This window comes from Camelina sativa, chromosome 1, assembly GCF_000633955.1.
Source record: "Camelina sativa cultivar DH55 chromosome 1, Cs, whole genome shotgun sequence".
NCBI classification, from domain to species: domain Eukaryota; kingdom Viridiplantae; phylum Streptophyta; class Magnoliopsida; order Brassicales; family Brassicaceae; genus Camelina; species Camelina sativa.
In genome coordinates this window covers 7,640,790-7,655,811 of record NC_025685.1, presented here as the reverse complement: position 1 = coordinate 7,655,811, position 15,022 = coordinate 7,640,790, and the positions used below count along the sequence as shown (strand labels likewise).

Here is a 15,022-nt window from a genome sequence, read left to right as displayed (position 1 = left end):
TTTTTTTTTTTTTTTTTCGCACTAATTTTTTATTTAAAAAAAAATATAACTCTATTTTATTTTTATTTTGACTGATAAAAAAAAATATTTTAAAAAAGACAGATATATTCGGTAGTTGGTGATAAATAACCAAAAATTAAAATTAAAAAAAAAACTAGCTCACGACAGCGCGGCGCCAACCTTTTTTTGTTTGGATTGGTCCCAATATATATCCGTTGTTTTTTAAGGATAGAAAAATGATTTTAGTTTCTCCCAGCCTACTTACTTAAATTTCTCTTTTCAATTTCTCTGTCCAAAACAAGTTATCATCATATTTGTGTTTATGGATACAATCCCTATAGACTTAAAACTACATGAGTCTTCGTTACTTGTTAGGATCATATATAGCACTAATTGTCTTCCTTCTCTCGTCCGTAGTCGTCTTTGTCTTGGTTTAAAGTCTGATCATCGAAGGCTATCATCCATCCCTCGATCGTCACCTATTAAAACAAATTTAACTACACAAACCTTAGTTAAAATAATCTTGGAGTGAACTTTTTACATGTTACACTCCTTTTATCAGAAACCAACACTAAAATTTAAACTTATGCCTACGTGACTAGTGGGTTTTCTCTACTACTTTCAATACAAGAATGCAACCATTTATATCTCTACCTCCAGCTCTAGTATCATGCTCTCACTTAATTTAAACCAGTACTTGACTATAAAGATGTTATACCTAGTTTTCTATTCTTTTACCAGTTGCAGACGGTACAAATTAAAACAAGGACTGAAACATATGTTTGTTTGGGTCAACGTCTCTGTTTTTTTTTAGTATAAACATATTTGTCATCAAACTCAGAAACTAAAAACAAACAAAAGAATGTGTTCCTGGATACAAATGTTGCTGTTGCAGCTTATGCTTCTATTTACTAAGCATGCTGATTCAAGTTCTATCATCAGATATCTTCCTGGTTTTGAAGGCCCTCTTCCCTTCGAGCTCGTAACCGGGTTCTCCTCCTCTCCATCTTCATCTTATATTTACCCTTATAATCTATTCTGAGTTTTGAAGTTTATATCATATCATGAAGGTACATTGGCGTTGGAGAGGCAGATGAAGATCAAATGTTCTACTACTTTATCAAATCTGAGAGTAATCCTGAAAAAGACCCTCTTCTTCTCTGGTTAACTGTGAGAATGGTAAATCTTCTCTCACTCATTTCTTATTTGTTTCTTCATTATATTCACTGACTTATTTGAAAAGCAGGGCCTCTTGCTTTCACGGTTAAGGCCTACAATGGAACTATCCCCACGTTGGTCTCCACTACATATTCATGGACAAAGGTAACACCAGCTTTAATATTCCTCATTACAATCTCAATGAAGTCTTTTTCATAAATTTTCTGGATGCTTTTTTTTTTTTTAGTTTGCGAACATAATCTATTTGGATCAACCTGTTGGAACTGGCTTCTCCTACTCAAAAAATCCACTTGCTGATCGATATACCAAGTGACACAGGATCATCTAAGCGGGTACGTAGAGGAGTTTCTTCGTAAGGTAAACGGCAAACTCAAATGGTCCACTAAAGTCTATATATATGTCTTAATGCATTTTAGAGTTTTTTTTGTTTGGTTTGTTGTGCAGTGGCTAGCCTAGCATCCTGAGTATTTCTCCAATCCTTTCTATATCACCGGTAATTCTTATATATGCCGGTACGGTGATGATCCCGGTCATCGTTCAACAAATCTCAAATGGTAAGTTTTTATCACATTAATTTCTTTCCTATGCAATCCCTTTTAGTTTCTTATAATCAGTTATTTTCACCAATTCATTACAGGGAAATGTATATGCTGCAAACCTCAAATAAATATTCAGATTCATTAGTACTTGCGATTATTTCTATATACCTTATGGAGCATTAAGAATTGAAGAGTTATTTTTCTTTTCTCCTCCAACAACAGGGCTTTGTCCTCGGAATCCCGATAACAGACTTTGATCTTGATAAAACTCTCGCATTCAATACGCTCATAGAATGGCACTCATCTCTGATGAACTATATGAGGTACAGTTACATAATCTAGGATGCTTTTGTCTCTTAAGTAGTTTAGTAAACTCTTACCTACTTCAGAGAAGCTGTGGAGAAAATCACTAACTCTTACCTACTTCGTAGTTTAGAATCTTGAATTTAGTTGGCTGCAAATATATAAAAAAATCACTAACTTAGAATTTGTTGTTATTTACAGTGTGTTTCTGGAATAAATGAAAACCTTATTCTAGCACCACAATGTGACATTACGTCTCCCGATTGTTATGTAAGCAAAACTTCTTGGTATCTTTGGACTAGCCAATAAACTAAACCACTAGAGAAGAATATTGACAATGTCATTTTTTGGCAGATGTATCGTTATATGCTATCCGAATACTGGGCCAATAAGGAGAGCGTACGCAGAGCACTTAAAGTTGTGAAGGTGTTATAAATTTATATGACAAGATTATCATAAGATCAATTGGTAAAATATGATGATCAACATCTATGAGGATTTTGTGATTGCAGGGTACTACAGGTAAATGGATACGATGTAAACGGAGTTTGCAATACAGTAAAGATATTAAAAGCAGCATACCATAACATAAGAAGAACAGCGTCGAAGGGTATCGATCTCTCATCGTCAGGTCAGTGTACAAATTAACAACTTCTTAATCAATGACAAGATTGTGGTTTCGTTAGTTTGTCTATAATAAGCCTTTTCTGGCATGGTGTGTATCTGGTGAATAGTGGTGATCACGACCTGGTAACGCCTTACGTTAGAACTCATGACTGGATAAGATCTCTCAACTATTCCACTATTGACTAATGGAGGCCATGGATGATACTCGATCAAGTCGCTGGGTATATATATCATTTCTTAAAAAAGTTCTTTTGTTTGTTAGTTTATGTCCAAAACTTGCAGATACACTACGACTTATGCTAACAAGATGACATCTACCACTGTGAAAGTAACTCTTACATCCACAATATCATTGTCATAAATGCCTAAAGCATTTTTACATCACATTTTTGAAATGGGTTTTGTTGGTTTGGTTTGTAGGGAGGCGGGCACACGTTAGACTATAAACCAGAGGATCATTCAATCTTGCTCAAGAGGTGGATAAGTGGCCAACCTCTTTAAACACACACAAACCTTAAACTTGGAGTGATCTTGTTAATGTTGGAACCAAAAGTGTATGGTTTGATGTATCATCTGAAATATACGTTTTAAGTGGTTACACCAGAGAAAGAGAGCAATAATCGGTTTGGAGACTAATCGGTCAAGCTTCCATATTTTTTTTAACATAAAGGATGCAAAAGCTTCAAAATTTATCATATTTTCGAATGTTTTTAAGGATACAATGGTCGAATTCAAAATACATAAGTGGTCGTTACTTGTTAGGATTGTAGCACTAAAGCAACACTAATCATCATCCTCGCTAAGATCATCATCATAAAGATTAAGATTGTCTTCACCGTGACCATCGACGTTACCAGAATCCATGTAACAATTCTCCTCCTCGGCCTCTTCTTCGTCATCGTCATCACGATCTTCGTTCTCTCGTCCCTCTTCGCCTTGCAAAGTCTCCTCCTTCACAAAGAAACACAACAACGTCAGCCTATTGTTTATATCAGCAGAATGGTCGTTTGAAGTAAATACCTCGTCGTTCTCGGAGGTCACCAGCCAGTCCGGAAGCAACCGGTCCAGCAAAGCATAGTTAAGACTCGCTGATGGTCCATCTTCATGCTGTAGCCGTTGCTTCAGCTGTTTCTCTCTGAGACGTAAGTTGTAATGAACGTAAGTGAGATCTTTTGTTGACTTTTTCCCAAATTGGCTCTGGCATTGACTGTTGACTTGATCGTACAAGCTCCACTTAGGCTCGCACCCAACAGACGAGCACGTGTGGCTCAGTATTCGAACCGCTACTCGCTGGAGTTCCAAACAGCTTATCCCATGCTGTTGCCACCACGCGGCTGGGTCAAGTTCTGTTCTTGTGCCAATGGCTATATCCGTTCCAAAATTGGCTTTTGCAGAAGTGTAATCCGGAATCTGAAACAGTTTCAACAAATTGTTGGTTTAGAGACTTTTGCTTAGCCCCAAGGTTCTGGGAACAATGTTGATTTATTATTATTTCACCTGCATCAATGCTGTGATCCTACGCGCATTATCAGGCTCAAGCCTAACAATACATTCGTTCACTCCACGCACAACCTCAGAATGCTGCAGGTTCATCTTCGCATTAACAGCAAAAGTAAGAAAATTGCAGAAAGTTTTTAGTGGTTGAATCAAATAAATGATAAATCATACCTACCGCCATAAAATCAGGACGATATCTATATGCCGGGTTGAAGAAATATGCAGCCACATAGAGAGGATGATGAAACAATGGGTTCCAATGGTAATCTATCACACGCCAGAACGGTCCGTATTTCCTAGCATCATCGCTATGAATAGACTTGATCGCCATTTTTGCACAGTACATGTAACCGTAAGCATATGGCAAAGATAGACTCTCACCACCATCATCCATCATGCGTATCACCTGCATCACTGGATCAACCGAGCTCAAAACATACTGAACCTTCTTCCAAAACGCAGCACTAGACACCATCATTTCCACTTTTCTTCCCTCTTCAGAATTGGCAGCGGTCTGTGACAAAATCCAGCCGCTGGATTGAAACAGACGTCTGAGACCGGCCTTGTGGTCCATTAGACTTTGAAGAGTGGCGAAGCCGGAAGCGTAGCGCATGACCGCTGGTCTAAGAAGATCTAGTCCCTGTGTGAATTTGTTCTTCATGAGATTAAGTAGCCATGTTTGATTGTAAATGAATCTTGTGATTCTTTGTGCTTTCTCTAAACAGTCGGAGACAAACTCAAGCTTTGAGATGTCTTCAAGAACCAGTTCTGTGCAATGCATTGCACAAGGAGTCCAATACAAATTCTTTCTTTTTTCTTCAAGTAATTTTCCAGCACTTCTACAGATAGCAGTGTTCTGTGTAATAACCTGAACCACATTTTCTTCGCCGATGTCGTCAACTAGTTTGTCTAGACACTTGAAAAGGGTTAAGGCATCTTCCATTATATGACTGGCATCAATCGAGGAGTGGAAGTAGACACCACGAGGGCACGAGACCAAGAAACTGATCATTATCTTGCCCTCTGTGTTGGTCCAAGTATCTGCCATTATAGAACAACCTGTCACCACCCAAGAAGATCTGTACTCCCTCAAGTAGCTTTTGATAGTTGAAACCTCTTCCTGTAAAAGCCTACCAGAAAACAGATGACTCGAAGGCACAACAAAACCTTCTCCGTACAAACCAATCAATTCAATCATCTTTTGAAAGTACAGAGAACTGGCTGCTTCTGTGGGAACTCCAACATGGTGGAAGAATTTGGAAATGGAGGATGTGACGTCTTTTCGTGATACAACTCTGTTTGAACAGCTAGAGTATATTTTTCTCTGCTTGCTCGAAGAAGGTGACTGAAACGGGATAACCCTTGGTCTTCTTGGTCTTTCTTCAGAGACAGATCTAGTGTTCATTGAATCAAAGCTCTTTCTTTTGTCTTTACTAAACCTTCCATTTCCCGGCATCAACCTATCTTGGCTATTTGGATAGACGTCATGTTCTTCTTCTCCGTCTTCTTCTTGCTCAGGATCCTGAGAGACCGTTCTGAAATTTAAAGCTCCCATTTCATCATCAGGTCTGTTCTGTCTCTTCCCAGCTCGATGCCATTTCATATTCTCTTTAATCTTAACATAAACCTCCTCGGGAGCAGTTTTACACGGCGCTACCTCTCCAGGTATTCTCGCAAGATGCTGTTTAAAACGGTTAATACCACCACTCACAATCTTGTTACAATAATTACATTTCACTTTCTTTTTCCTCTCGTCCTGAGCAACACCATGTTCCCATCCAGGATCAATATAACCTGAAGACCGAAGAAGACTACTCCCATCACTCAAGCCTAGCTTTCCCTTGCTTCTTTTAGACCAGCAACGCCGCTCATCATCCTCTGCTTCATCGTCATTGTTAGATTGTTGGAAACTGTAACAAGACTTTCTGGTGGAACGACTCCGTTCAAGAAACTCCTTCATCCTCAGACATACTTCCTCTGGAGAGTTATCACAATAGGTCACTTCTCCTGATACCCGAGCCAAGTGTTGCTTCAATCTGTATATTCCTCCGCTCACTACCTTTCCACAGTAATTGCATTTAACCTTCTTCTTCCGTTCGTCTTGTGCAACACCGTGCTCCCATCCAGGGTCAACCACTCCAATTGATCCAAGTGGAGCCATTGTTAAACCATTTAACAAGCTTCAAACTTTCACAGTTCCACAAAATAGTGCAGCAGCCTCAATCTTTAAAACAACATGCATGGATTCAAGAAACACTAAGAATTTAAAACAACAAGTTCCATCAATTATACAAAGCAAGAACAAAGAATTGAACTGGGTTTGTCTTCTATATCATACCTAAGAAGCTGAGAACTTTCGTAATCGGAGGCGAGATTTTTCCGGTTTCGTCGAATTCTCAGACCGGAGAAAATGGAGGTAGAGAGCTTTAAGCGAAGTTTGAACACATTTTTAGACGGCGAGGTACGAATTTTTAAGCTACGAATCGAAGAAGCGTTTTCGCGGGTGAAGGGGACGACGAGTCACGGGGCGAGATAGAGCTGGTTGAGAGGCGAATTAACTCGACTCGGACGATTTCTAGGGTTTCTGTCCTCGGCTGACTCGTCGTTTTTAACGAATTTGCAAAACGAGGGCTTATATTTTTAAGATGATTACATAAAAGCCACTATATAATGAAAATTGATGTAATTAACCCAATCTCGTAGTCTAGTCATATACCTCTTCTTTGTTTGCGCCTTCTTCTGGTGTTTTGCTCTTTCACCAATATAGCAAAACCTAACTTAGGAAATGCTTGAACTTGCTCTTTCCATTTTCGTGTTGCAAAACCAGTTTTACATAGATTTTATCAATTCAAACAAATTATATGATTTCACAAACTCATTCTTATCTTGATGATGTAATCTCATACTAAAAGCAATTGTGTTTTCATCACAACTTCCAAACCAAACAACATCAACGCATTGTCACTTTCTTTGCCAATCAAAAACCTAATTCTTTAGCTTGAGAACTCTAAAAACAATCTAACCTTCTGTTCCACGAAAATCTCCAAATCAGTAATAAAGCCACACAACAAGACGAAATCTTGAAATCAAACAGAGACATAAACAAGATTGAAGATGGAACCCATTAATATGAATGAATGTCACTGAGTCTTACACACCATTATACAAAACGAAAGCCCTACTGTATCCCTAACTCAAAGTCTCCAGCTTTCTCTGTGAGACATTTGATCAAACACGTTTGAGAGAATGAAGTAAAAATATCACCAAGATAGTTGGCTAATAACCGCAAAATGTAGTCTTTTCTTGAACCCTAGAAGAGATCTATCATACAAGAGAGCCCTACGTACCAGTAAGATTGATTGCTATGAAGAAGATTCAGAATCAGCGGTCATCATCGGCCTTTCTCTTGCTAGGGGTCAAGTTCTGTTGAGCCTTTTGTCTAATAACAAGATCCTGAAGATTCTCCAATGCAGCTTTAGCTTTAAGCTTGGCCGCTTGAGCTGCTACGATCTTCTTAAAAGCTTCATCCTTTAACTGAACCACCGCGTCTTTCATAATAGCCACCGAGATCTTGGCAGCTGCGACAAGAGCCATGGCCGAAACCTTACTGAGAGGCGTTTCAGGGACAGGGACAGGGACAGGGACGTCGCCATTGACACGAGATTTGGGGAAGAAGGTGAAATTGGGGTCAGAACATGGCGGGCATGTGAAGGAAGAAGCTGGCGGTGGAGCGGAGGAGGAGGAAGATGCTGCGGCGGAGGAAGACGGCGGCTTAGGTGAGCAAGAACGGTGGGTGCTTAAAGGGCAATTGAGGCAGGTGATACGAGTAGGAGGAGCGGCGCCGTTGTCGAAGACCTTGAAACAAACTGGGCAAAAGAGTTCACGATGTTCCTTGAGCAAACAATCGGTGCAGAGTCGCCGGAGAACGCCGGTTTTGCTGACGGTGTGGATGAACGACGGCTCTGCTTCACGGCATACTACGCATTCGCGAGGATTCTGTTCTGGATTCATGGCTGAGTCAACGAGATTGAGAACTCTCTCTCTCTCTCAACGGTAACCCTAAGCGAGCGAGAGAGAGAGGTGAAAGAAAGAAGCGTTTGTGTTCTCTCAGAATGTTCAAGATCTTAGACGAGAGCACAACTGTTACTCTATTGGGAGTTGAAAAACTTATATAGGAGATTAAAAAATGGATCTTGATTCTTGTTCGTTCAATTAAAAATCGAATCTTTTCTTTTCTGTAAATATATATATACACGTATATATATATTTGGAAGAGGAAAGGAAACATAAATCTTCTGTTTCTTCATTGCTTATTGCAAACTCTTAAGCATCGTTTGATTTAACAAATACGAGCCTAATATTCCCTCTCTACTAATCGTTTTCAAATCATACATCCAAACAACTAAAAATACGAAAAGACAATTTCATTCATCTGCAAAAAGCCTTTATCTGTGTGATTCCAATTCCTCAGCTTCTTTCTGTTTTCATCACTCAGCCAACAAATATGGGTCAAGTTCTCCAAGATCAGCAACAATTGGTTCTAATTCTGATGGATCTTCGTCTTCTGGAGCTAAGTAAGTTGGAAACGGAAGCTTTGAGATGTCTGGTTTCTTGTACCACGCATCTCTTATGAACACAAAGTTTCCTTCTGCGCCAGGAACCTACAACAAGACCACCAATCACAATCATGACCTACTAATACTAATAAGAGAAGAGCAATGGCACTCACGTTTTGTGACCGACACATCCTAGCCAGGGACCAGAACTCAGGTTGAGATACTTACTTGTCCTCTCACCCAGATGAGGTTCCTCGCAGGATCGATCTTGTAAACCCAAACGTTCTTTACTGTCCTCTGATCTGCACCCATTCTCCCAGCCATCTTTTTCCCCTTGAACACCTACTCAAGTGCATCCAACAAGTCAGTATTTGTCATTTATTTGCTTTGGAGAAAATTCCCAACAAGCATAGCAATTTGTCAAATACCTTTCCAGGAGCATCTCTTTGCCCTGTGGAACCACCACTTCGATGGGACAATGAAGCACCATGTGATCCCGGCATTCCGCTGAAACCATGTCTTTTCATGCAACCCTGAAAATCACATAGCAAAAGATATTAATGCTTCATTCGCTCTCCATTTTGTATATATATATCTGCCACATTGTTATTTAACTAATTAATTAAGTTATCATCCCAAGTTCTGCTTTAAGACTATTAAGAAAACGACAAGTAAAAGATCAAACTTTAAAGACCCTGAGAATGGTTTCACCTGAAAACCTTTCCCTCGAGTGATCCCAGTGACATCAACGTACTGTCCCGGAACAAAATGACGGACACCGAGTGAAGTGCCAACAGGAAGAAGAGCGTCCTCAGTCACAGGAAACTCCCTCAACTTCCTCTTTAACGGCACACCTTGTGCTCTGAAATGTCCCACCACAGACTTGGACAAATGCTTCGGTTTCTTTTGGCCACACCCGATCTAACTAACAGAACAACACATGCCAATCACATTACTAAACCCAATTCATCAATAAACGTTACAGCAATCTATTGATCAAGTAGTCACTAAGAAGCTATCCAAAATGGGAATAAAATAAAAACTGCGATGGAGTTACCTGTAGCGCAAAAATCCCTTCTTTCTCAACAGTCTTAACCTGAGAGACAATGTTATCATCAACCCAAAGAATAGAAACCGGAACCCTAGCTCCCCATTTGTTCCAGAGCGCAGTCATCCCACACTTAACGGCGATGATCCCAGTCCTTTTAGAGCTTTTAGACATCTCACCTTGTTTCGCCTCGATGATTCGGGTCGGATCCCCGATAATATCAGATCCACCGCCGTCGACCAACCCAGCATCGGAGCTGAATCGTCGGAGGAGAAAGACGCTACAATGAGGTAGAGATTCAGATGGCGAAGAAGTCACAGACCGGATTGATAGAAACTGATTGATTCGAGAAATGAGGCCTCTCGGTACGGCCGCCATGATTTCGAATCCGAAGCGAAACGAACCCTTTCAATGGCTTTAGACGAAGAAGGAAAGAGATGCAGAAACCGGAACTCGGAAGGCTTTTGCGTAGGGTTTTAGATGGAGGCTGGAGCGTCACTCATAACCAAACCCTCTCACTCAACCAGAGACTTCTATAAAATTATATTATGTGGTCGAAACAACAAAATCCTACGTGGCTTATCCATTGTTACATATATAAAAAAAATAAAAATAAAAATTTGGATTCAATTTTCAAAATCAGTCTCAAAGTTCTCAAATGTCTGTAATTCGTCCTTCTCCGATTCCGATTCCGATTCCGAGATGGAGATCTTCTCAGGTACTGCATCGTCGTCTTTATTCAGTTCAATTGATTCAACGACGACGTCGACGGTGGAATCCGAGGTCGGAGGCGGAGAATACTACTGCGGTTGAATCGACGGCTCGGTCACCGGAGGCAGCGGGAGGGAAAATGGTGGTGGAGCTTGTCGGAGCTTTCAACGAAGTGACGGAGAGGATGAATTCGGTTTGGTTGTCTACGTCTTCTTCTAGCTTACTCTTTAAAGCTCTGAAGCTCTCGATTCCGATTCTACAGTCTCTTCCTCTTGCCTCTGATGGTCGCTCTCCCCTTTCTAAGGCTCTCTCACTCTCTATCATCCTCGCAGATCTCCAGGTTCCTCTCTCTCTCTCTCTCAGTCTCTGCATCTTTATAGTCTCGTGTGTAGATGATTAGGTGCTGTTGTTGTTTCTGTGGCGAAATTGAAGCATAATTTTAGAGAATCACTGAAAAATCAACGAATAGGGTTTGCGAAATTGAAGCATAATATAAATGGTAAATGGCAGATGGATGCAGAAGTTATCTCGGCGAGTATATTGAGTGAGGTGGTTGAGGCGAAAGCGATATCAATATATGAAGTTAGAGACCAGATTGGTACAGGAACTGCTCATCTGCTTCATGAGATCTTCCGTGTGAAGAACATCCCTTTTAAAGTTGATGTATTGGACGATGAAACTGCTGCTTCTCTGAGAAAGTTCTATCTAACCTACTATGATATCAGAGCTGTGATCATGTACCTTGTTTCAAAGCTTGATGAGATGAGGCATTTGGAGCATTTGCCAAAGTACCGTCAGCAGATTCTCTCCCTTGAAGTGTTGAAGATTTATTCTCCTTTAGCTCACGCGGTCGGGGCTAATCACCTGTCTCTTGAGCTTGAGGACATCTCTTTCCGTTATCTTTTCCCGTGTTCGTATCTATATTTAGAGTCGTGGTTAAGAAGTCACGAGAACGGGTCTAAACCAATGATTCATGTGTACAAAGAGCAGCTTCATCTGTCTTTAAAGGCTGATTTGGTTTTGGCTGAAATGGTGGATGATGTGTATGTGAAAGGTCGGTATAAAAGCCGGTACAGCATGATGAAGAAGCTTCTAAGAGATGGGCGTAAACCGGAAGAGGTGAATGATGTGCTTGGTCTACGGGTCATATTGATCCCTAATTCTGTAGCAAACGATGTTGAACTTGGCGAAAAAGCATGTTACCGAACAAGTGAGATTGTCCGGTCTCTATGGAAGGAGATTCCACATAGAACAAAAGACTACATTGCTCGGCCAAAGGAAAATGGGTATAGGAGTCTACATATGGCGGTTGATGTTAGCGACAGCGATCAGAGAAGACCATTGATGGAGATACAAATACGGACAATGGATATGGATGGATCCGCTAATGCTGGAACAGCATCACATTCTTTGTACAAAGGCGGTTTAACCGACCCAAAAGAGGTAAACACTTGTGTGAATTTTTTTAGTTTAGCAATTGAGGAAGTTGAGTTATTTGTTTTAATCATGTTCAGGCGAAGAGGCTTAAAGCGATAATGATGGCAGCAGCGGATCTTGCTGCAATTCGTCTCAAAGATCTCGCATCAAATAAACAGCAAAGCTTCAAGACAACAACGAACCAAAGAGACAGAGTGTTCTGCCTTCTAGACAAAAACGGGGACGGAATGATCAGTATAGAGGAACTAATGGAAGTGATGGAGGAGCTTGGAGCTCCAGGTGAAGACGCAGAGGAGATGATGCAGCTTCTTGACTCTAACAGCGATGGATCTCTTAGTTCAGACGAATTCGATACGTTTCAGAAACAAGTCCGTTTATTATTGTTTTCTAACATGATCATACTTCCTCTCTTTTATAAATGACTTATTGATGGGGTTTGTCATTTGTGAGTTTGCAGGTTGAGTTCATGCGTAAATGGGAAGATAGAGATAACGAGTACAAGAGTCTTTTAGACGAGAAGCTTCATGATCTCCCACATCAAGATACCACAGGTTTGATTCAGTTATACAACAAAGAGCTTGAGGATCGGCTCTCAACCCATTAAATATCAAACTATTTTTCTACAATCTAATATGTATAAATGTGTATATTATATACGTATTCCTAATCATCTGTTGGCATAGATCTATTGGGTGTTTCTTTAATTTTTATGTTTCATCCAACTTAAAACCAAAAAAAAAAAACCCTAATGTCAAATTGTAGCCGACCTCTCTCGCATTCTTAAACTTTCCTCTGAGAGATATGACGAGAGGAAGAAACACAGACAATGGCGATGGCAGATCTTCCAGGTGAGTTGTTAGAGGATATACTCTCTAGGATTCCGTCCGAGTCTCTAAGGGAGTTGCGATTTACTTGCATATTATGGAACGCTTATATAAAGATCGACGGAGCATAGAAAAACGCTTTCACAAAAGAACAGCAAGGGAATTGTTCGTAGTGATAGATTCAACGGTTTATAGATTGGACGTTCCATTATGCGTTGACACCAACTACGTTATGGCCGATATTGAAGTCAGCTTCTTAGGTGGTAATTGCAATCTTGACTTCTATCAAATCAGTGTATCTGATGTCTTTCACTGCGATGGTTTATTAATGTTGTTAACTATCTCGTATAACAACACACTTATTGTTTGAGCCCATGTTCGGGGCAAAGCAGGCGGATCCAACTTTTGTATCATGACACGACCAGCATCTTTGCCCTTGGATACCATAGAGAATTGTGCGATAGCTACAAAGTCTTGAGGATTTTGGATAATCCAGAAATGGGATTTTCAGAGTATGAGATTGAGATCTATAATTTGAACTCTAATTCATGGAGGGCTCTTGGTGAAGTCACCCTCGGCTGCATCATACAGTCTCGTGGGGTGTCTTTAAATGGGGATACTTATTGGATTTCTTCACAAGTCAAAGACTTTGTACTACTAAGTTTTGATTTCACAACAGAGACATTTGGACGTCTGAATCTTCCCTCTGATCAGTGTCTTGGCTACGATGTTTTGGCACTATCAAGAGCAACTTTCAGTTTTGTAACAGAGTCAGGTTACATCGAATGTGGAGATTTGGGTGTCGACCCAACGATGAGATTGATCAGACCAAAGTACTGTCGTGGAGAAAGTTTTTGGCAGTTGATTTAAACACTAGTAATTTTCACCATAAATTTACGTGTGATGTAAGTTTCTTCATCAAGGACGAGGAGAAGAAAGTCGCCATATGTTTTGACAACGGAATTGCATACATTTTTGGAGAGAATCGTGACTTTGGAAAACAATAATATATCGACGTTCTTAATCGTCCAGCTCCACTAGCTGTGTCCCAAGCTTGGTTCAAATTTAACCCAAAAAAAATGACCAGTATGGAGAACAGTTAGTTTAAAGTAGAACGTAATTTCTTGCAGCTCATGTATCTTTCTCGTTTTCATGTCTTTTGATTAATTAATAAAAATATAAATTGATCTGAAACTGCTTTCGATGTTGTTCTTCTCTAGTCTCGTTCTAAACAAGTACTTTTGGACTGTAAAGCCTAAACAGGGCTATTCTAATTCATTGGTGGTAGAGTGAGTTCTATCTTCAATCTGAAGAGGAAATACTTAATTGGATTGCTTCAAATTATAATGTAGAAGAGGTCAAAAAGAAAAAAAATGATAGAAAACAATGAAGTACAAGATATAAAAAGACGAAAAAGTAATACAGTAAAAAAGAAGATTCCTTACTACTAATTTTTAATTTCACAACATAGAGATTCCGACGTATGTGTCTTCCCTTTCAGTGTCTAAGTCATGAAGTTTTGGCAGTATCAGTTGTTAGATCGAAGAACAACTTTTCATAGCCGACTACATTTTACGACTATTATTCAGTTGCTAAATTTAGCGACTATTTGGTTACTCTGTTACGACTATTTTACGACTAAATAAAAACGATCGTACAGTAGTCGCTAAATTGCGACCAAATTCAGTAGTCGTCAAAATAGTTGCCATTTAACGACTACGTTACGACTAATATATAGAATTATAAATGCAGTCGTAACCTTGTCGTTATATAGTCCCTCAGTTACGATTATCTAGGTAGACGCATACAAGTCACCAAATTAGGCGACTATATTACGACAATATCGGCGGGTCGTACAGGTTGTCGCGTAGTAGTCGTTATTTAGCGACTATTATGCGACACTTTCGGTGGGTCGTAACGTAGTCGTATAATAGTCGTAAAATATCGGTATTATAATTCACGTTTTTTTCGTTTGGGGGGGGGTTAGTTCGAATAAATTTTCTAGCTCAATGGGATTGCAAGGCAAGCTTGCTTCTTTTTTTTAATGTTTTTATATATTTATAAATATGAAGGGAGATGAATATAGCTTATTTAAATATAGTTAATGATTATTTTGGGACATACAATATTTTTGGCCTTTGATTATTTCAGAACTAAAGAATATGATTAACTTGGAAGTTTTGAGTCTTGCTCAGAATCATTTAGACGGACCTCTCCCAATAGAAGGTACCCCTATGTATATTATTTTTTAATGTCGATAATATATATATGTGTAACTCATATTTGTGTTGATATTCCTAA

The 15,022-nt window shown here is 39.6% G+C and overlaps 4 protein-coding genes and 1 pseudogene across 6 annotated transcripts; 2 read left to right on the top strand and 3 right to left on the bottom strand.

The window, feature by feature from the left end:
• Positions 863–3,282, top strand: LOC104782121 (annotated as a pseudogene).
• On the bottom strand, positions 3,321–6,741 carry LOC104782129. 3 transcript variants are annotated; one of them, XM_010506979.2, is made up of 5 exons: positions 6,484–6,741; positions 4,321–6,401; positions 4,146–4,241; positions 3,669–4,058; positions 3,321–3,599 (listed from the first exon to the last, which is right to left on the bottom strand). In XM_010506979.2, exons 2-5 carry the CDS (start codon positions 6,304–6,306, stop codon positions 3,432–3,434), a joined length of 2,640 nt encoding a protein of 879 aa, XP_010505281.1. In that variant the 5' UTR covers positions 6,307–6,401; positions 6,484–6,741; the 3' UTR covers positions 3,321–3,431. The 3 variants fall into 3 exon arrangements, with proteins under 3 accessions (XP_010505281.1, XP_010505273.1, XP_010505291.1); XM_010506971.2 differs by having other exon boundaries at positions 4,321–6,369; positions 6,484–6,740; XM_010506989.2 differs by having other exon boundaries at positions 4,146–4,229; positions 4,321–6,369; positions 6,484–6,739.
• On the bottom strand, positions 7,252–8,425 carry LOC104782113. The gene has a single exon (XM_010506945.2). It carries the CDS (start codon positions 8,154–8,156, stop codon positions 7,527–7,529), a length of 630 nt encoding a protein of 209 aa, XP_010505247.1. The 5' UTR covers positions 8,157–8,425; the 3' UTR covers positions 7,252–7,526.
• Positions 8,427–10,238, bottom strand: LOC104782104 (50S ribosomal protein L3-2, chloroplastic). Its single transcript, XM_010506933.2, has 5 exons — positions 9,759–10,238; positions 9,413–9,622; positions 9,130–9,234; positions 8,930–9,043; positions 8,427–8,806 (listed from the first exon to the last, which is right to left on the bottom strand). Exons 1-5 carry the CDS (start codon positions 10,125–10,127, stop codon positions 8,633–8,635), a joined length of 972 nt encoding a protein of 323 aa, XP_010505235.1. The 5' UTR covers positions 10,128–10,238; the 3' UTR covers positions 8,427–8,632.
• LOC104782095 (probable GTP diphosphokinase CRSH, chloroplastic) lies at positions 10,362–12,601 on the top strand. Its single transcript, XM_010506922.2, has 4 exons — positions 10,362–10,800; positions 10,971–11,903; positions 11,975–12,265; positions 12,355–12,601. Exons 1-4 carry the CDS (start codon positions 10,408–10,410, stop codon positions 12,499–12,501), a joined length of 1,764 nt encoding a protein of 587 aa, XP_010505224.1. The 5' UTR covers positions 10,362–10,407; the 3' UTR covers positions 12,502–12,601.